At 41.7% G+C, this 21,107-nt stretch overlaps 2 protein-coding genes and 1 long non-coding RNA gene across 4 annotated transcripts in view; 2 read left to right on the top strand and 1 right to left on the bottom strand.

Annotated features, from left to right (window-relative positions):
* The first annotated feature begins 1,251 nt into the window (after positions 1–1,251).
* Positions 1,252–21,107, top strand: part of Sarm (sterile alpha and armadillo motif) — a 38,437-nt gene continuing 18,581 nt past the window's right edge. Inside the window, exon 1 of one of the 2 annotated variants that reach the window (XM_064692126.1) lies at positions 1,252–1,650. In XM_064692126.1, the coding sequence (XP_064548196.1) occupies positions 1,267–1,650 (384 nt within the window). In that variant the 5' untranslated portion in view covers positions 1,252–1,266. Of the gene's footprint in view, positions 1,651–6,619; positions 6,758–21,107 lie in introns of those variants that run through there. The other variant, XM_064692127.1, reaches the window with a different exon arrangement.
* On the top strand, positions 5,142–6,501 carry LOC135435199 (uncharacterized). The gene is made up of 2 exons (XR_010437351.1): positions 5,142–5,345; positions 6,439–6,501. It is a non-coding gene; the product is annotated as an uncharacterized LOC135435199 (long non-coding RNA).
* Positions 16,807–20,719, bottom strand: LOC135435153 (dyslexia-associated protein KIAA0319-like protein). The gene is made up of 8 exons (XM_064692049.1): positions 19,949–20,719; positions 18,595–19,890; positions 18,402–18,533; positions 18,229–18,337; positions 17,976–18,166; positions 17,384–17,915; positions 17,157–17,324; positions 16,807–17,100 (listed from the first exon to the last, which is right to left on the bottom strand). Exons 1-8 carry the CDS (start codon positions 20,588–20,590, stop codon positions 16,916–16,918), a joined length of 3,255 nt encoding a protein of 1,084 aa, XP_064548119.1. The 5' UTR covers positions 20,591–20,719; the 3' UTR covers positions 16,807–16,915.

Here is a 21,107-nt window from a genome sequence, read left to right on the forward strand (position 1 = left end):
ATATTTTCCGGGAAATTACAAATACCAAATGCTAGATTTTGCCGGGGAATGTAGTTGATGATCATATATGTATATGTAAATACCTAAATATATAGCGAGCTATGCAATTCTGAAACTGTGGTTAAATGTCACAGAAAATGCTTGGATATATTATATATTCCCTGTATACCTACATATATAACTATGATTTCTTATGCTATAACTATGACTACATAAAATTATTATGATTTTATTATGATTGTTGTGACTAGAAATCTCTGTTATTTCTTAGTTATTCTTTGATTTATTTTCAATATGATTTTGTAGCTGTTGAGCATACAAAATTCAGTCAAGCATCCACTAATAAGCTTTTTTACACCTTGTTCGGGGTTTTTTTATTGTTTTTTTTCTTCTTTGAAACTATTTGACAAGCTCTTCATCGCACAAAACGTGAGCGTGAGTGGCTCTTGCCGTTTGCCCCGTTCTTGTTGTTGTTGTTGTATATAGCTACAGGTACCTGTAGTACATATACAATATATATATATTGTACTGTATACATATACATATATTGTACATATAGTATTCTTGATACGAGTATAGTCAGGTCTGAGTATATTAATTTTCTGCTGGCTTTGGCTGTGGCTTTTGAGGTGTACGAGAGCCAACAACCGGTACGGAAGAAAAAAAAAATCGATTAGTACGCGAACAAATGTTCGGGCAAAAGGAAGTTAGCGCTTGAAACTGTTGAAATACAAACAACGCGTTGCGCTGATGACGCCGAGTTTCATTTTGTTTTTTTTCTCTATTTTTTTTTTATTCTTTTTGGGCATTATAAAGCGCGCATACCGTGCAAACAAATACAAATAAGCAAGCACACACACACACACAGAGAGAGAAGCGTTTCAAGATACGTACACACACACAAACACACAGACGTACGCAGACACATGAAAGTTTTACTTATAAACTGACAACCGTTTTTGTGTGGCATTTTGTGGTTTTCGAAAGAATTCCATTTTCAGTATTTGCCGAATTGAGATGCGCGCCGGTTGCTTCTGTTCAGTTCGAAATACCGTTGTGTTGCGATAATAAATACAACTATAAATATTGTGTATATATGTATGTCTGATTAATCACTCTGCACACATACTACTACTGCTATTGATGAGAATGTAACGCGTTTTATGGCTAGTTTATATATATTTAATTTATGTACTTGCATTGTTGTGGGCATTAGAGAAACGTTATCATAATCGTTCGCAACGCAGGCGCGCTAAAACCTGTAGCATGGGCAATCGCTTGAGTGGTTTGTGGTGTAAAAAGACAACAACATTACATATAAACAACGAGCCAAAGCAGCAGCAGCAGCAGCAACAACAAACTGAGCTACCCGGTGATAATAGCATTTGTAACAACAATAAATCACAGAGAAAAAAATCAGCTGGTGCTGGCACCGGTGGCACCTTTCGCTTTGGCAGCGCGCGTCGTTTATCTTTAACGAGCTGCGTCTCCAAAGATAAAAAGTCAGCGAACAAATCGACAAATAACGAAATAGCAACAATTGAACAACAATATCAGCAACTGCTCACAGCTAAGCCAGGTTCACAACCACAACACGAGTCACAGCCCAAGACAGCCATGAAGGTGAATGCTCAATTGTCCACTGTCAAGGTGAGTTAAAAAAAAAAACAGCAACATACAAACACAACTCGAGTCCGTGGCGAGTTGCCCACTATTTATGATTCGTTGCGCCCAATGTAATTATTCGTGGCAACAACAACATGAACCGCAGTCAAAACAATCGCAACAATAACAACAATTATGTCATTTTCTGCTTCTGGTTGCGGGCTCTCTTTCACTCCCTCTCTCTCTCTCTCTCTCTCTCTCAGTCTCGCATTTTAATGCTAAAACAATAATCTTGACGCTGCTCTGCTGCTGCATGCTTGACTTGTGACGTAGTTCAGGTTCAGGGTCAATTTTTTGTAAAGATCGTTCAGTTTGTCGGGGCGGGGGCCATAGGTCCATGTCATTAGCATGACACAAAGTCGGAAATCTATTTTGCTGTAAAGGCGGATGCCTATTAAAAGTTGTTGTTATTACGAGTTGTGGGCATCGGTTGTATTCGGCTTATGCAACTAAAGCTCAGCTTAGTCATTGAGCTGGGCTTAGAACAGAGATTAATGTCTGGCCAATGACAAGGAATACCTTTTGTAATTAAGATGTGCATAAAAGACCTCTAGTATTAATTTAAAAAATAACTACATTTTAGGTCGTTCGGTTTAAACCAATGTCTGTCTTTCGATTCGGTTCGTGAAGCAGACATAACAAATCCAAGGCTCATTTATTGTCGGAATTTGAATGAAACAATATCATTTTTAATTTACACTTGCCCGTTGTGCTGAGAATATTGTAAATATTAAATATTTTCATAAACATAACGCGGGCTAGAGTCGATCTTAAACCCAAAATTGGCACCTACCAAATATAGTTGGATAAATGCAATGTTTGTGTTCAAAGTTATTTATACTTTGGAACTGGATCGACCCCATGAACATTGTAGTTGGTTCTGGTACTCTTTTGTCGTGGAACCAGTTCGTTTAATTCAATGTTGGCATCCACCAAATATGGTTGGATAAATGTAAAGCTATTGGAAGTGGATCAATCTGAATTGTAGTTATATTGTAGTTGGACCTGGTTCTTTTTTGTCGTGGAACCAGTTCGTTTCAACTCTTTTTAGCATCAATTTAGTTCTGAGCAAAGAAATACATTTTAAAAGTATTAAATTGAAAATTCCTTTAGCTTAGCTGGAACATTAGAAATATGCCCAATAATGTTTATCTCTTAAGTATTATTTCGTAATTGATTATTTCAATTCTTATGTTAGCTCATTTTTAAACTAACCTCCAATTGAATCAGTCACATATTCAAGCCCTATCAATCAATATCGTATTGACCATGTCAGGTCTTATCTACAATTTGTTTTGCGCTGTTGGCTCGAAATATTTCTGGAATTTCCAGCAGCAGCAACATTCGAATATGCCCCTTCCAAGTCGATACGAATAAATCAAAATAAAACATGTTTAGCACGCTGCGCATATACAATCTCAAGAGGCGTGGCACGCCTGGGGGAAGTGCATTAAAATCAATTACGCATGAAAATTTAATGAAATGCGCCCGAAATACCAAAACCAAAACCAAAATCCAAAGACTTTGACTGACAGCAAGGGGCGCAGGCGCGACGCCAGCCGAAGGGGGCTCCCACGACTCGGCTGAGTTATGGGCGCCCGAGCTGAGCTGGGGCCCGAGCTAGGCTGGGAAAGGCCGACGCCAATGCGACTGGCGCTGGTTCTGTTAGATACTTTACAATGGAAAGCCCCATGAGTCAGCCGCATGAGTGCAAACCTTTCGTTGGCCTCGGCCCGGCTGCGTGCCTCGATTGGCTGCAGCCTGTGCGATGATTTGTGGCTCGATACACGCTGCGATGAGTCAGCGGCAAGTTGGAGTTAGGCGAAAGTCATTCATTCATGCCCGTAGATAGGCGCGTGTAGAGCGCGCCAGATACAAGATACAAGATACACAGCGTACGTTTGCCAACTTGAAGCGCGTAATTGAAGACACATTGGGGGCATGAATCATGGCTGAGGATCGGTATGTTTTAGGTTTTAATTTGGAGCATTAAGCGATCCATTTGTTTATGCTAATCGCTTGTCGAAAATTGGCTAGCAAGTGCAAGAAGAAGAGCTGCTGACACATTTGTGACTAATTCGACCCGAAGGCGGATGCTGCTGCTACTGGCCTTATTTCGGCTGCAAAAAAAAAAAACAACGAAAGTATCTGACAGATTTATTCGGCACGCAATTATGATAAATTGGCTCGTTTATTTCGAGCACTCGTCTCGTGAGTTTTTCATGTCTGCAGGTATGTTTTACTCGCTGGCTAATTGCATAACAAATTGTATAATTAATTGCATAATTATTGTTGATTATGATAAATACGCTTCCTATAACTCAATTAAATGCGAGCGTATGCAGCGCATTAGCCACGCTATCAACTGACCTTCTGGCAGTTCAACAGCTTTGCAGCTAGCGTGTAGCTAGTGTATCTGACAGATACAGATACATTTGTTGTGCGGTGTGGGTGGCGCCAGCAGCTGCGGTTCATGGCAGTGCTGCCGCCTTGTAATCACAACTAGACGCATAAACAAATTCAAAACACGAATTTGAAAATGTTTAACAAATACAAAAGAAACACACACACGCACACACGCACACACACGCATCTGTTGTGTATTTTGTTGCTTTGCATACTTTCGAATTTCCTGGAAACATTTAAGATTTCAGCTCTTACGCCCGCTGCCAAAACTGCGTATTGAAATGTTTAATAAACAAAATCAGTTTTTGCCCAACTAATTAAAAACAAAAACGAAATACAATTAGAACAAATGCGTTGCACGTGTGCGACTACATTTCAATTTAATTTAAATCAATTGTTCTCAATCATTTGGCTTCACTTGAGCCAATGTCCATTTGGCAGTCAACAAAATAAACGCATTTGTTTATTTGCTTGGCGTAAATAGAAACGAGCAAAAAAACAAAACAAAAACAAAAACAACAAAAAAAATAGCCAAATGCGAAAGGTAAACTAATGCGAATATTGTTTATATTAATGTCTCATTGCGGCTGCTGCTGAATGGTGAAAAAACAAAAAAAAAAACCAACACGAAATTTCAAAGTCCAAAGAGATCAAATCAAAATTTTAAAACAACTAAAACAACATTAAACGCATTAAATGCATTAAAAAAAAGCACAATAATAATATTTCCCCACGCCAAATTGCATTGCGGTGAGAATGAATGCGTCGAAGAGCACACATATGCATTTGACAACGCACCAGAGCGCGCAAGCGAGCGAGCGACACATGCAAGCTCTCCATCAAATTGCCTTGCAGTGAGAATGCGCCGAAGAGCACACATATGCATTTTGCAGCACACCAGAGCGAGTGAGCGACACATGCAAGCTCTCCTCAGTGCTACCTGTTTCGTTCGCTCGCTCGCTCACTGGCCTGCGCTCATTTCGTCTCTCTGTCTGGCAGCTGCCTAAGTCGTCTGCGCCGCTGGCTTGAAGCTGTCGTGAGAGACTCAACTATTTCAGTCTTGTGTCGAACACTGAACGGTTGAGTTCGGAGCGCAATCGAAGACAACGACGACGCGTTTTGCTGTAATCGCAAGCAAATATTAAAAGAATTTATATACATATACACTATATAAAATTGGCTGCGAGTGATAAAAGCATTAAATAATATTGTGAAATGTAGAGAATGCGCTCAAGCGCACATATCGAATACATAAATAAAACATCAAGTGAAAAGTGCGTAAAACCAAGCAAATATTTCAATGATATTGCGAACATAAATAAAACGAAAATAAAATAAAAATTTGATTTTAAAATAAAACACATAAATTTCCCAGGAAATTTCTTTGAACTCGCGTGTTTGTTGTAACATTTGTGTCGTGAGCCCAAAAACTATGCTAATATGGGATAATTTTACATAATTGAAATTAGCTGGTTCCTAAAACTGATAAACCAGTTACAAAAACAAGTCAAGATCGGAAAATTAAAGCCAAATTGCGTAGGCTGTGCGGCCAGAACGACAAATCAATCGAAAGACGCCCAAACCGAAGTCGTTAAACGCGTTTATTGACTAACCCAAAGACACACAAAGGCAGGCAGTCTGTTTGTGGGGGAGAGAGAGAGAGAGGGGGGTACTGCTTAAAAAACGGTTAACGCCTTGCATTTGGCCAAGCGGAAATTCATTAGCCAGTTTCTGTTTTTTTTATTAGCTTGCAACTTGACAATGCAAACGGAAGTTGGCGGCACAAACGGCGCGTGGGTCTGGCCAGGGGGCGTGGCCACATGTGGGCTGAGCTGAACTTGTGCCCACGTCCACGGGCTGGGATTGAGTTAAGTGTCAAGGCGTTGTTGCTTGTTGCAAATGTCATAATCGGCCACTTTTTGGGCCATGTATCTGGCAGATACATTGGCCAAGCAGTTCTCGGGCAGCTCTTTTGTAAGCCTTTCCCATTGTCCGATTCTTGTCTTTCATTTTATCCCATTCTCATTTATATATATATGCTCACATATATTCGCTTAACGGTTGCCATTCTGTTCTTCTGACCGACCGATCTTTCTTTTGGCTTTACTTTTCTTTATTTTTGCCCCCTTGGCTTGTTTTGCTACAGAAAAAAACCAGATGCGCCATAATTGTTTATAACAATAAGTTTGGAATACACACACAGACATATACAATGGGAGGCATTTGTTGTGCCTGCCAAAAGTTCGGAGCGTATTATTATCGATTTCTGTGGAAAACACGCGTTCCGGAATGCTAATTGTTGAGCTTGTAATTAATGCAAATTAAATATGTTTTGTTCGTATCTTTTTTTCTGTTTCTTTTGCATAGAAAATGCATAAATCTTAGCATTCGTTCGCAAAATGCCAACGAACCCTGCAAAAAAGCAACAAAGTGACGGAAAAGCTTTCGATAAGAAAATATAACCTAACTGTGTGTTCCAGTTCCAGTGTTCCGGTTGTAACAAGTGTTGTTAAACTACAAAATAATATAAACAAATAAAAACAAAAAAAAAGAAGCATTCACAATGGTTGTGACCACAACGCGAAGTCCGATGCTGACGCAGACACAGCCCAAAAATGCAGCAACAAGCGGCAGCCACACGGCCGCGATGCGTTCCCGTTTGATATTTCCACGGCAACATTATCAGGTAAAGTTGCTCAGCAGCGCCATATCAATAAGAGAAACCCATCCACAGCGAGTGATAAAACGAGCCCCAGGGCATTGCGGCGTTCATTAACCCCGAGGCGCCGCTGTAAATGACCAAAGCAGACGACGTCGACGATGTCGCCTAATGGCTCAGTCCAGCTCGGCCCAGTCTAGTGCCAGAGAAAGGCAGACATAAAAACTCATTCATGTATTTATATACATACATATATACGTAGTCTTTATGTCTATTATGAGGTCTAATTGTGTGCGTGCGTGAGACGGTTGCGTCGTTTTGACCCTTGGCCAGACACCAACAATGAGCAGGCGGCGCATGTTCAACGTTGCAGACGACAACACGTAATGCACATCACATTGTTGTTGCGTAGCGAATGTGCAACAGCAACAACAGTCCCTACGTATCATCGGTGCACACCAAGCGGCGTCTTTCCGGTTCCATAACTCAGAACTTGAACAAGTTTTTAATCTAAAATACCATTTGGCACGAGGTTTATCCCCTACATTGTAAATTTGCAAGCACTTGGAAAATGTAGCTACAATTATTTCAACATACACATAAAAGAACACGAGCCAGTTCAATGAAACTGTCAATTTTTAATACCATTTTACTCGAGTTTTACCATTTACCTTGTAAATTTGCAAGCAGTTGTAAAATGTAGCTGTATAAATTTTTACATAAAAGAGCACGAACCAGTTCCATGACTCTGTCAAAATCGAATACCCTCCTGATCAATGTTTATCATCTATGCAGCCAGTTGCATTACTCCGTCAAGTTTTTAGGTTATATACCATTTTGCTAGAGCTTTATTATCTACCTTGTAAATTTGCAATCAGGTGAAAAATTCAGCTGCAATCGTTTCAGCCTCTTCACGAACCAGTGTTATGCCTGTAAATTGAGTATGTTGTTTACCCTTTTAGTAGAAATTTATCATCTACCTTGCAAATTTGCCAGCAAGTGTAAAATGCAGCTGCAGTAATTGCAGCCTCCATAATAAGTGTTTTTATATGGCGTGCACTGCATTTTAATGATATCTTAATTATTTAAAGAGAACTGAAGCGCATTTTAAATAGCCATAGAATAAATCTACTCAAATTGGGCAAATCTTTTTTTGGCTCGCGAATCGAAACCACAATCTACTCGTAGTTTCAGCTCTCGGCTCCCGGCTCTCATTTGCATAGCGTAGACAACGTGGTCGGATTTATATTGAATGCGAATTCAGAATAAAAGCCATTAAAATAGCCGGCACATAAATTGTGAATGTTATTTTGTTTATAATCAATTTCATGAGGTTTTTTGTTTTACCGCCCCAATCGCTATGGAGACTGCGAGATAAATGCGTCAACTGCAGCCGCCTCCTAACTATACTCTTAAGCAGTTTCCCCCAAGCGGTCCAAATGGAGCTCTTGAACAGCTCCATCTGATAATTTGCACTCTCGACCTGGCCCAAGCGCTCCCCACTCTGTGGATGGAGGCACGCACTTGGCCATATACGAATTTTGCCTCGTTTTTGTTTTTTTTTTGTTCAGCGATCGCAATTTTCTTTTGACTATTTGGCTAAAGTGTTCCGACTGTTTTATTTGTGGGCCGTGCGGTTCTCCAATCCGTCGCCATTGTCTATATAAATCCACATAGTACATACATAATTTGATTTCCAGAACGTGCCGCGGCCTGCCTCACTGCCTCGCTGCCAGTCGGCGCCGCCGTTGACGTCAATGCGACGCCAGCGTCGCAGTCTGTGCGAGGGAATTTTTGAGTCCGTTGGGTGCGTTGTGCGTCTCTGGAGAGTGGGGGAGATACAAACGCAGCTATTTGAGGAATTGTTCTTAGCCTTGATGCTATATTTAACATCTGCTTTAAAACTCTCAAATTGGGAAATTGACTTGAATAACTAAAAAAGACAAAAACGTTTCCTAAAAGGCATTCAAATGTTTCCAATTGGAAACCCAACAAAAATGATATAAACTAGATATTTCAAGTGGTCCGCGATAAAAAAAGATCACCCGGTATGTTGAAACTATCAAAACCTGCCATTTGACTATAATTTATGAATGAAATCAATTAAGATAAATTCGAACAGAAACTGTATGCCAAACCGGCCTATCCACCCATTACACAGACTCGTTCCACTAAACGACAGCTCATTTTAATTATAAGCGTCATTCAAACTGCAACGGCTGCAAAACGAATACCGACAAAAAAATTCAACAAAAAAAACTTGTACCAAGTGCGAACATTATGCAGCACTGAGACGAGCGGCAATTAAAGGCGCCCCCGACACGCATTTCATAATGCAGATATTAAGCAGTGCGAGCGGCTGAGTGCGTGCTGCAGCGGGAGCGGAAGCGAGAGCACAACAATAACAAGAGCAACAAGTTCAGAAAGCTCTCTGTGCACGCACGCTGGCAACGCCAGCCAGTGCTCTAAAGCGCCGCACAGCAAAAAGCGCTAAAACGCTGGCTGTTTGTCGTTGTTGTTGTTGTTGTTGTTGCTTTTATTGTTGTCGTTTGCGGCACGCTGCCAAAGCCCAAACACAAACAAGTTTGACCCGCTCGCTCGCGCTCTCTCACCATATCACGCTCTCCCTTGCTCTCTGTGGCCGTGCCCGTGCCCTGGCCCTGTGCGCTTTTGGTGCTTTTCATTCAATTTTCGTTTCAGTTGTGTTCGTTGCTTCCGCGCGTTCAAAAGCTACAAAATCTAAGAAAAACTCGCGCGCAATACAAAACGCACGCGATTTCCGTGCGGCTTTTAACGTTGCGATCTTTTGATGAAAGTGTTTTTAGTGAAAATAAAAATGATTTTTTCTTAATATGTGCACAAAGTAAGCAAGAGTTCAATATAAATAGACAGACAGTAAATATAGGCAAAGGTAAATATAAAAAACGTGAAACTTTCATAAACACAAAAAGCAATACACAAGAAAAGGCATAAAATGTTGTCTGTTTTTGTTTATAGTAAATCGTTTGGCGTTGTGCGGTTCCCGTTTCTTCTTGTTGTTATTAGATCGCACTCTGTTGTCCCTCTGATTAGCGTGCGTGTGTGTGTGTGTGTGTGCGACTGTGTGTGGGTGTGTATAGGAAATGGCAATGGCAAAACAAAAATGTATCTCGCAGATAGTTTTTGCCATATCTGTGTGTGCTTCATGCTCGATTGCTTCGATTATGCTTTGATTGCACTGACACACACTCACACACACACACATAGAGAGCCATTAAATTTATATACTATTTGGCACTTTTACCTTTTCTACCCCCAACCCCGACCCCGAACCCAGCGACTGACGCTCTGGCGCGCTGCCAAACACGCTGACGTCTCAGTCGATTGATGAACCGGTTTTATGTTTTTCTCTTCCTTTATTTTTTTTATATACATTTTATTTAATGTTTTCTTGTTCTTGTTCAAAGTAAGCCCACACGCATGGCAACTGTTTGGTGTTTGAGGTGAATGCTTGGGACTTGTTGTTTATTTATGGCTTATCTCTGGCAGCTCTTATCAAAACACAACTAGTTAAAAGCCGCACACGCACACAGTATCATATATGTATGTATGTGTATATATATTTATTGGTAACTGCAAGCTGACCCGCTGCGACTCGTGTCAAGGGCTAACTGCGTCATTTGGCCAAGGGTTGCACGAGCAGAGCAACCCCCTTTGGGCGCAGAGTACAGTTAAGTACACGTTAACTCTTGTGCGCATATTTTTTGTTTTCATTATTTCATTTAGTTTCTTTTCGGTTGCTTAGTTTTTTGGCAACACCCACGCGACTTGCTAAATGCAACGTCAAATTGCGAATGCATTCAAAATTAATCTGCAGCTAATGAGACACAATTCTTTCTTGTGGCAGTTGTGGCAACTAATTGGCAAAGATAGCGGCACAGATTGCAGCTGTTTGTTGCACTTGGCTTGTTTCACTTGACAATTGCGCTGACCTTGAACCCCTGTGCGCATTCGATTTGCCACAACTGTGCAGCGCCCACGGGCCGTATGAGCAATATCGGCTCCCGTCTGCGATTATCTCACATAATGCACTCACTGTCAATCTGAATGGCAAATTGCCGAACGCCAGTTAAATTGTGCACTTCGCGCTGTTGGCCCTTTTGCTGGAGCGGAAATGCTCGCGAGTCGGATGTCATATTTATCGCGGCCTGAACTCTGAAGGTGCGCTCAAAAGCTATTTTCTAAATTTAACCACTCAAAGTTGAGGGCTGAGCGCGGCGAGATAAGTGTATGCAATGAATGAAACAATTCTTTCCACCTTCTATTATTCATTTATTGTTTAAAGTTTAGCAGGAATCGATCAGCGCTTGCTCGAACCTATTAATAACATTTTGCATTAATTATATATTTCAACAATAGCTTACACCTATCGTGAATAATTAATCCCATAGCTGCTTTTTATAGCCCTACTCGAAGAGATTTATAAAAAATTTAAGCATAAATAATATGATTAGCATAGTTTAAGTCTCATATCTAGTTAGGTATGTTTATATGGCTAATTTTTATATCAGAGCTGCATTCGTATTTTTCTGTATAGTCTTAGCAATGAATTGGTTAAACAAAAAGCAAAGAATTAAGAGTGACCGACTGGGGCATACCCTGAACCTTCTACCAACACCAAATGCAGCTCACGCATGGGTGAGGGGGGGGGGGGGGGTAACTATAAAATAAAAGATACGTTATCTGTATATACTATTCTAAAAGTTGCATGCTAAATTTAGTGACTTTTGCTCTCAAAACCCAAGAGATTTGCTCAAAAAAAAGCGGATTTCTTTTTCGATTTATATCGATTGCTTGAAAATTGCAAGTTATCGGTTATCGATTATCGTACTGCGCACTATGCGGACGTTAAATATTTGAAGTTTCTAGCCCTTATAGATTCTGAGATCGACGCGTTGATACATACGGACTGATGGACAGACTTACGGATAGATAGACGGACGGCAGGACATACTGACGGACATGACTAGATCGACTCGGCTATCGATGCTGATCAAGAATATTTATCGCAGATGCTTCCTTCTGCCTGTAACATACATTAGCACAAAACCATCATACCCGTTTTATCATTTGGTTATAAGAAACATTTCTGAATCGAATTGATTTTAAAAATACAATAGGCGCTTTGGCTCATCTGACCTCACCTCAAGAACCAAACCGTTTTAATCTGCAAAATTTCCAACAAAAGAGGAAAACAAAATGAAAAAAAAATTTGAATATTAAATGTAATTCAAATATTTTTCAATGTAGCGTCTTTCCAAGTAGACGCTGAATTCCCCAAAGTCTCCTTTGCTTTCTTCTTGGGAGTCTTTTTGGGGAGCACCAGATCTTCCCAAATGGTCACCTTAAGATCCTTTGCCTGGGCCTAAAATCTGTATTCCAATTTGTAGGCAATTCTTATTGCAGTCAGAACTATCCATAGAAAATGTAAGAAATATTTCTCTTTGGCCTAAAAAATGATTATTGTACTTTGCAGACTTTTATATATTTCAGCAAGATCTCATTAGCGATCGTTCACTGTCATATACGAGATCCACATTCACAACTTGACTTGACTTTTCTATAAATGGTTCTCAAACCGCGTCACTTTCAGAAGCACAAAAAATAATTTACATTTTGCTATTTCGCAAGTTTACACAATTTTTTTTTCTTGTTCTTCACATACGCCCACTTTTAGGAGCCAGTGTCACCTGCTGCCCACACAGCTCGAACCTTAACCAAGTGCAGCATTTTTATACCCTTTGTCGAGGGTATTATAATTTGGTCATTCAATGTGTTGTGGCACCCATCGTCGACCCCATAAAGTATGTATATTCTTGATCAGCATCAACAGCCGAGTTGATATAGCCAAGTCCGCCTCTCTGTCCGTCATTCTGTCTGTTCGTCTGTCTTTTTCTATGCGAACTAGTCTCTCAGTTTCAAAGCTTTCGTGTTGATACTTAGCTTAGGTCCGTATTTCTGTTAAAGGCAGTTTATATGTAAGAATCCGGCCGATCGGACAACTGTATCATATAGTTATCATAGGAACGATCGGTCTGAAGTAAGTTATCCAAGATATTTGTTCATGTCCACAAGGGTATTAAAGCTTCGGCGTGTCGAAGATACTCGTACTTTCTTGTTATTTATTTTTTTAAACTTTTTTTCGCACTTGTTCGACCCACGTTTTTTAGAGCGTTGGCAACGCGTTTTGCTGTTGTTTTTTTTTTTTCATTTGCATCTGAAATAGCGTCTAGAACAAAAAACTTGGCTTACGCGAATCGCACTCGGGCACAACAAAAACACACTGACAACGTTTTGTTATTGAGGGGCGGGGCGCCACACCGCGGGGCGCCTAATTAAACAATAATAAAACGCAAATAAAACATTAAAACATTTTATGGCCCGCTGCTATCTGCAAGCACAAAAATAATTGTCACGAATACATTAAAAATCACTCAAGCGTTGTCTTGTGTGCCATTTTATATACAAATACATATATACAAACATCAATATATGTATATATTAACGGGTAAAAAGATCTTTGAAAATGAGTTTGAAACCGATCGGACGGTAAACAAAAAAGTTTCATTCGCGCTTTTTCCACACATGTGGATGGAATTTCCCGAACCTTCATCACATAAGGTGACCTACAGTAAAAATTTCAGCTTTCTAGCTCTTACGATATGGGCTGTGCGTTGATCATCAATCAGTCAATCAGTCAGTCAATCAGTCAATCAATCAGTCAGCCAGGACAAACAGTCTTATATATAGAGATACAGGTATTTTGTGCGAGGGCAAATAAGTATTATATATATGTATGTATATGTATGTGTGTGCGTGTATGTGTGTGTGTGTGTATGTGTGTGTTTGTGTGTGTGTTAGTGTATGCATGCATGTATGTATGTATATATATATGCATGCATGTCTGTTTTCTAATACGCAGACCAAGCTTATTTGTGCTGCAAATTTAAATAAAACGAATTTTTACCAAGTGCTCTCCTCCTCGATTCTCAAGAATTCAAGTAGGCTCTGCAGTTTTTCATGCTAAGCTAGTAGTGTAGTATTTTTTTTTTGGTTTTTTTGTTGTTTTTTTTATGTGAGTACACTTATATGTATGTATGTATGTATGTATGTATGTATGTATGTATGTATGTATGTATGTATGTATGTATGTATGTATGTATGTATGTATGTATGTATGTATGTATGTATGTATGTATGTATGTATGTATGTATGTATGTATGTATGTATGTATGTATGTATGTATGTATGTATGTATGTATGTATGTATGTATGTATGTATGTATGTATGTATGTATGTATGTATGTATGTATGTATGTATGTATGTATGTATGTATGTATGTATGTATGTATGTATGTATGTATGTATGTATGTATGTATTTATGTATGTATTTATGTATGTATGTATGTATGTATGTTTGTTAAATGTACGTACATATATGTGTACGTATGTGCATGTATGTTTGTACAGATGTATAAATATATATATATATCTATTCATATTTTATATATTGTGCCATGCAACAATGCGGCCAGCTTCCCCTCAGCTAGCCCGCATGTTTAAAGAATTCATTTAAATCGCATAAAAACCACATAAAAACTTTATCCGTTAACAAAGCCAGTTCTGTGCTTCAATTTTTTTTTTTATGCCCATTGGAAATGGATCAAAAGGGTATGATGGTTTTGTGCAAATGTATGTAACAGGCATAAGGAAGCATCTGCCATAAGCCGTAAAGTATATATATTCTTGATTAGCATCAATAGCTAAGTCGATCTAGCCATGTCCGTCTGTCTGTCCTTCCGTCCGTCTAGTTATCCATACGTCTGTCCATCCGTCCGTCCGTCTGTCCATATATATTAATGCTTCGATCTCAGAACCTACGAGAGCTTAGAAAAAATGCTATTCCTCGACCCATTGAATAGGTTAAAAGAATAGTTTAAAGTGCATCTGATCTTGAGGCTCTTAAGTACAGGGTATCCCCTCGTCGAGCACTCTCGACCAGAGCACACTTACTGGTTTTGTGTTATTTTTCGGTTCTGCGCTCTGCGCACACGGTTTTTTTTTTATGTTAATTGATAAGTTTTATAATTTTTTAATGAAATTCTAAGCGCAAATTGAAACCAAAACCTTGAAATACTTTTGGAATACCGAAATTTTGGGTAATCGCCTCTGGAATTTTAAACAAATCTGGTTAGAAAGTGGAAATTTGTCAGGTTTTTGAAGGTGTGGGAAAGTGAAATGGTAAATAGCAGGAAAATAGCAGGTATATATAAAGAAAAGTCTTTAAGAAAAGTCTGATAAAGTTTCTTCTACAACTAAGGCCTATTTGTCGTTTTGGCTTTGAAAGCTAATGCATATTTGATTAATTTGTGTGTATTTATAAATTAACAATAAAGATCTCACTTAAATTTAATTTATGCAAATGCTTTTAACTCAAAGCGACAGTTGAATTTAGTCAGATTTTTTAGCTGATTTGTCAAATGACAAACAAAAACAAAAAATAAATAACAAAAAGAAAGAGAAAAACTTAATAATAATGCTGATAATTCCGGTAGCCAGTCGGCCCTGGGAGCATTGTGGCATTATCATGTGTGTGTCTGTTTTTTCTCTCAAAATTAATAACTCCGAAAAGCCGTAAACTGTCAACGGAGCTGAGCATGTGAATAAGTCAAGAGAATGTCGAAATTAAACAACAACAAATGAAGTGCAAACAAAATTAACATTTTTAATGCTATTCAAAATTCACTTAATTTTTCTCTTGCTCTTCAGCGAGATTTCTTGGAAATGCGAAAGGAATTTATTCACCCATAATGCTGCATGGGGGGGGGGGGGGGCGTGTAACCGGGGGGCGGGGCAGTCAAAAACAAACAATTAAACGCGCATAAAAATACCCAGAAAAAAGCAAATGAAAGAACAGCTCAAAAAATATGTCACGTGTGTGAGGGCCAAAGTTCAAGAAACTTTTCATTAGGTTTGGCATGCAAAGTGCGCCAAACAAACAGACGAAGGTCGCTTAATTAGGTTCAGGTGCTGCTGCTGCTGCCCCAAACGTGGCTGGTGGCAGCTGCGTCCAGCAGGCGCCGCGGCAATGGCTATGAGCGAATCGCGTGTCACAGTCAAACCAAAGTGCCGCGCCCAGCATTGTGTGTGTGCGAGTGTGTGTTAAATATGGGGCGCGCGTGGCATGCCACAAGGAAAAAAAAAAAGGAAAAGAACGGGCAACTGACTTTGCGACCGCCCGCCGTCAGTAGCACAAATCCGGCTAAAATCAATAAAAAGCGCAAGCACTTCAAAATAAAAGACCAAAAAAAAAACGAGCTGCCCAAATGAATCACAGGTGGACCTTAAAGATTTGTGATGCCTTCCATTTGGATTGCTTACCGGGAACTGAGCTCCAAGCTAAGCGGCATATAAACAAGCACTTCGACCAATTTGTCCAGGCAAATAAAAAACGGCGTCAATATTTGCATTAAAATGCTTAAAAAAAACCGTTGAGAAGTCCGCCAAGCTGTGCGCCCACGCATGGCTGTCAAACTGTGCGACATCGGTTGGGCAACACTGATTGTTAGTAACTATAATTTATTAACTTTTCTCCGAAACTTCTCCCGCTGATTGCACCATAAATTTTCAGTTTAAAGCAGTTATATGTATTTTATTACATTGATTGTGAAATCCTATCGCTATATACACACAAGCTAAAAATATACAAATCATAAAAATAATTATAGAAAAATACATATGTAAACAATTGTTAATTGCACAGCAGCAGCGTAAATAATACTAAATCATAATAATAATAGGAGGTAAACAACCAAGAGGTTTGTGCACATATCACATACATAAGCAAAAGGAACAGACACGCGCAGACTCACATACACATAGTTACAAGTATATAAAACACATATACATATTTAAAAAGTATAAAATATAGTACATAAAATATAAACACATAAATCAGCAGGCACTTTGCGTGCGCTTCAAGTACAAAACATTCATATATGTTTGTATATAGGGTTATATAGAAATACAAATATATATTCGTATATATATATATATATATGTGTGTATAGGTATATATCACGCACACTCTATATGAACTAACAGACACACGCACACAGATATAGTACAAGTAATTCCCTCGTCTATGCTTTGATCTTGCGGCCCAGCTTGGTAACCGCATATTTGTTGCCCTCACGCCCACCCGATCCGCTGCCGTGTGAGCTGCTGTGATTGGCTTTGCGCTTGCCAATGCCATTGCTCTTGGAGCGCGTCTCGAAGAGCACATCCGAATCCGTTTCCGATTCGGTGAGCGAAGTGTTGCGCGAATCTGTGTAATATAGAGGTTATTTAGTTATGTTCGAACTGTTTCGTCAGCAAACTTACAATTGGCAGCCTCTTCGTCCTGCGTGCCGATCAGCGCATATTTTTGCACCTTTTGACGCATGCGCGGCTTCTTGGTCTGGCGGCAGGCGCAGGCTATGCCCCAGAAGATGCCCGAGAGCAGCAGACAGCTGGAAATCACGCCCACAAACACATATAAAATGGACCAGTCTGTAAGGCAAACATCGGCTTAATATAGAGTCCAAGAGTGGAAATGTTTCTATAGCTACCGCAGTTGGCCTCATCGTTGCTGAAGAAGACGCCTACCGAGGGCATCCAGAAGGCCTCGCAAATGCAAGCTCTCGTCGAGGGTTCGCATCTGCCATGTCCAGAGCAATTATTCTGGCACACGGTGGTGCGTATGTCCACGTAAAGTGCGCCTAGAATGGAGTCGTCCTTTTGCAGTTTGGCTCGCAGCATGCGCTCCACATGCAGTCCATCCATTGGCTTTGATTGTCCACCCTTGGCATTGTTGATCATTACAAAGAACTCCAGCACTGCCGCCTCAGTGTGTAGATCCTGCTTGAGTTCCCTGATTTGAATCTTATTATCATCGCCCAGCAGCAGCTGCAGCTTCTGCACTGTGGAGTCCAGTTCGCTTTTGGTAATCACCGACAAGCCCATCGGCATCGTTATTTGCACCAGATTCATAAGCATGGGATCCGCATGAACATTAATGCTGACTGAATCCGTGCCGGTCAGACCCTGATCATCGCTCACAGTTAGCTTGAAGACGTATCGACCCTGCACCACATTGCTGAGCTGTAAGAACAGAGAATTTTTATGACAATCCTTCCTAGCTGGTGTCTGGCCTGGACTTACAATCATAATTGGCTGCTTGTCCGTATCGCCTACGATGACACCAGCCGCCTGACTGGTATCCTCACGCGTCCACACATATTTTACCACAGCCAAATCGTCCGAGGACTGCGAACCATTCAGATATATAGCTGTGACGGGCAAGGCAATGGTGCGATCTCCGCCAGCATTAGCAATAGGCGCCGCATTGCGTTCTGCGGAATAAATGTGGCATAAGTTTACCATGGATTCATTTTGTTTTTGGCAAAGCACCTACCTTGCACAATCTTCACCCAGGTACTGTCGGTGGCCGTGTTGTTGTTCTCATCCGCAACGCTTAGCTCGAACTCGTATAGGCCGAGCGTTAGGCTGGTGGCATTGGCAATCTATACAAGTGGCAGATATGTGAGAGATTAGATTTGGTTTCGTATTGCTTGTTTAACCACTTACAGAGCTGTTCGACTTGAGTATGAGCGCTTTGTTGGGTCCGCTGAGCTGTTTCCACTGATAGCTTTTGATGCCAATGTCATCTTTCGATTCGGAGCCATTTAAAGTTGCCCAGTTGATGGGCAGGCTGGTTGTCTGTGCGAATTGAAAGCATGTCATCAATATATATAAAAGATTTAGCTATTTCTCGACTTACCACATTGGCGCCAGCTTTGGCCGTGGGCGGTGAATTGGTGGGTGGCTTCACAAATACATGAACCTTGGCGGTGCTCGACTGTTTGCTGCCATCGGTGACCTTCAGGACGAACGTGTACATGCCCTCCTCCAAGTTGGACAGCTGTACATATGGTGTTCTTGTGTTCTGCATGTCAACCGCCTTCGCCTCGTCGCTGGCATCTTTTGTCCACTCCCATTCAACGATTTCGTGATCGTCGGAGCTGGCGGTTCCGTTCAGTGTGACATTGTTGTTGGGCAGATACAAAATGACGGCATCTCCAGCATTGGCCACCGGCGCATAGTCCGTCTCCTTCAGCACAACTATGGTGGCTGTGGTCGAGTTGGTTACATTGTTCGAGTCCGTTACGGTCAGCTTGAAGGTATAGTTGCCCGGCGCGGTGAGATCCAACTGTAGCGTATTCACCTCCGGCAGCTGCGGCTGATAGCCAAGGGGTCCTAGGATGACCTCCCAGTGCCAGTTGACGATCTTGTCATCATCGGTGCTGGTGCTACCATCGAGCACCGCATTGGAGGTGGGCTGGCGAATGATTTGCTCAGACGGCGAGATGATTACCTGCGGTGCCTGATTGATCCGCCTCTCGGGCAGCACGGTCACATTGGCGGCTGCCTCGCCAAAGGTGCCATTGTCACCGGTCACAGTCACCTTGAAGGTGTAAAGACCCGCGGAGAGATTCGACAGCTTCACCTTGGACTTGCTCTGATCCGAAATGGTGCCGTTCATGGGTCCCTTGGGCTGTGATATTAGTGTCCATAGATATTTGTATTTGGCGCCGCTCGTCTCCTCATCAGGAACCGTGAACGCGGCCAGCGTCACCTCCTGCTCGGGCAGCTGCACCTCCTTGGACATGACCGACACGGTCACCTTGTTAACCTCTTGTTTCACGGGCGGCGGAGCGACTACCTCTGGCACAATCTCGCTGCCTGCTGCTTCTTGGGTGACCAAGGCAGACGCCTCATTGGGCAAATAGGCGCTGTATGGCACGGCGGGTATAATGCATTTGTGCTGCTTGTTGCGTACAAATCCATGCTTGCAGCTGCATAGACCCGTCACCGCATTCGCCTGCAGCGGCACACACTCCTCCTGCGGTGGGCAGGGTGTGTCCAGATCGCAGGTCATGAATTTTGCATTGCTGGGCAGCTCAGCGCCGCCATAGTAGCTAAGATCCTCATCGTTCTCGTCTGGTGGCTGCAGCAGCAGTTGCTTCATGCGCTTCTCCGCCATGGGAAACTCGTCTTCATCGTAGGCGTTGCTATCCTGCAAAAGTAAATAGTAAAGTAAAGGCTGCTTAAAGGCAAGCTCTGGCGCGGCTCACCTGATACGGCAAGCGATGTGGCTGCTTCCAAAAGTTGAGCTCCGAGTCGTACGGCAGCATTGCCGCGTTCTGTTTGGTGGCCTTCAGCAGCTGTGTCCAAGTCTCCAGTTGGTCCCCATCCACTGGATTGACCAGCACCATTTGGACCTTGTCATTTTCACGCTCCCGCGCCAGCGACTTGGGCAGACAGGCCTCATTGCTGACGCAGTGAATGTGATAGCACTTGCGCTTGAAAACTAACACCACGTTGCAGGAATTGGTTTGGCTGCGATTCTGCGACTGGGATTTCTCACAGCACGCCTCCAGACAGCTCCACAGATACGTCTCCTCGTCGAGCACCTGGCCCACCTGCGGTTTATACTCCTCAAAGACGCCAGCCTGCTGCTCGTCGCGCGGCGTCGCGTTCTCAAAGACGTGGCGCAACATGCGTGAGCAGACCGGCAACTGTTTGCTGTTTGCCGTCAGCTCCTGTTTTCCAGCGGTCGCCAGCAGCGCGTTTTGCGTTGTTGTCGTTGTTGTGCCAGCTCCCCCCACTCCTCCCACTCCAGCTGCCGTCATGACGTTGGCTGACGCGTATGTTGCTGACGCCATACAGAGCCAGAAACAAAGCCAGCCACATTTCGTAAGGCTTGCGCGTTCCATTTCGTTGTGGTAGAGCGTTCACAACTGCTTTGGTTATAGTTTAAGCCACTTTTGTGCACTTTTTCTAGCTACTTTGCAATAATTAATACATTTTTTATCAAAGAACTTGTGAATGGCTCCAGCAGCAGTGTGGCCAGTGCGCGAAGTCCAGCAAATAAAACAAAAAATATATGAAAGAAAAAATACCAAAAGCAACATACCAAAAACAGCTGTTGGGCCGCTCTGCGCCAAGCAATCGACCAGTGCCGTAAACGACCGTCGCGGCAATGTACGTTATATTCGAAGCATACACACTGGCAAAAGCACAGCGAAAGCTTTGGCAGTTTGGCAACTCTGCAGACAGTTAACGCGCCTTCTTAGCGTGTTTTAAGGCGTGTTTTTATTGTTAAACAGCTATTGAAAAAAAAACTAAAATAAAATCGCAATAAATTACATATCGACTACTTGTGAAATTGCAAATATTGATTTAAGAACGCGAATTGCAAAACTGTTCGCGTGCGCCCACACACAAAACACA

This window comes from Drosophila montana, unplaced genomic scaffold (genome assembly GCF_035044405.1).
Source record: "Drosophila montana isolate Dmon_TW-CO22-7 unplaced genomic scaffold, ASM3504440v1 contig_3526_1, whole genome shotgun sequence".
Classification (NCBI taxonomy): domain Eukaryota; kingdom Metazoa; phylum Arthropoda; class Insecta; order Diptera; family Drosophilidae; genus Drosophila; species Drosophila montana.

Excerpts from the sequence above, each read along its gene's own strand:
- LOC135435153 (XM_064692049.1), bottom strand. The coding sequence starts at position 20,590 with ATGGAACGCGCAAGCCTTACGAAATGTGGCTGGCTTTGTTTCTGGCTC. Across the intron at positions 18,534-18,594 it reads CCAAAGCTGGCGCCAATGTG|ACAACCAGCCTGCCCATCAA; the intron begins GTAAGTCGAGAA and ends CAATTCGCACAG. Across the intron at positions 17,325-17,383 it reads CAACGATGAGGCCAACTGCG|ACTGGTCCATTTTATATGTG; the intron begins GTAGCTATAGAA and ends TTTGCCTTACAG.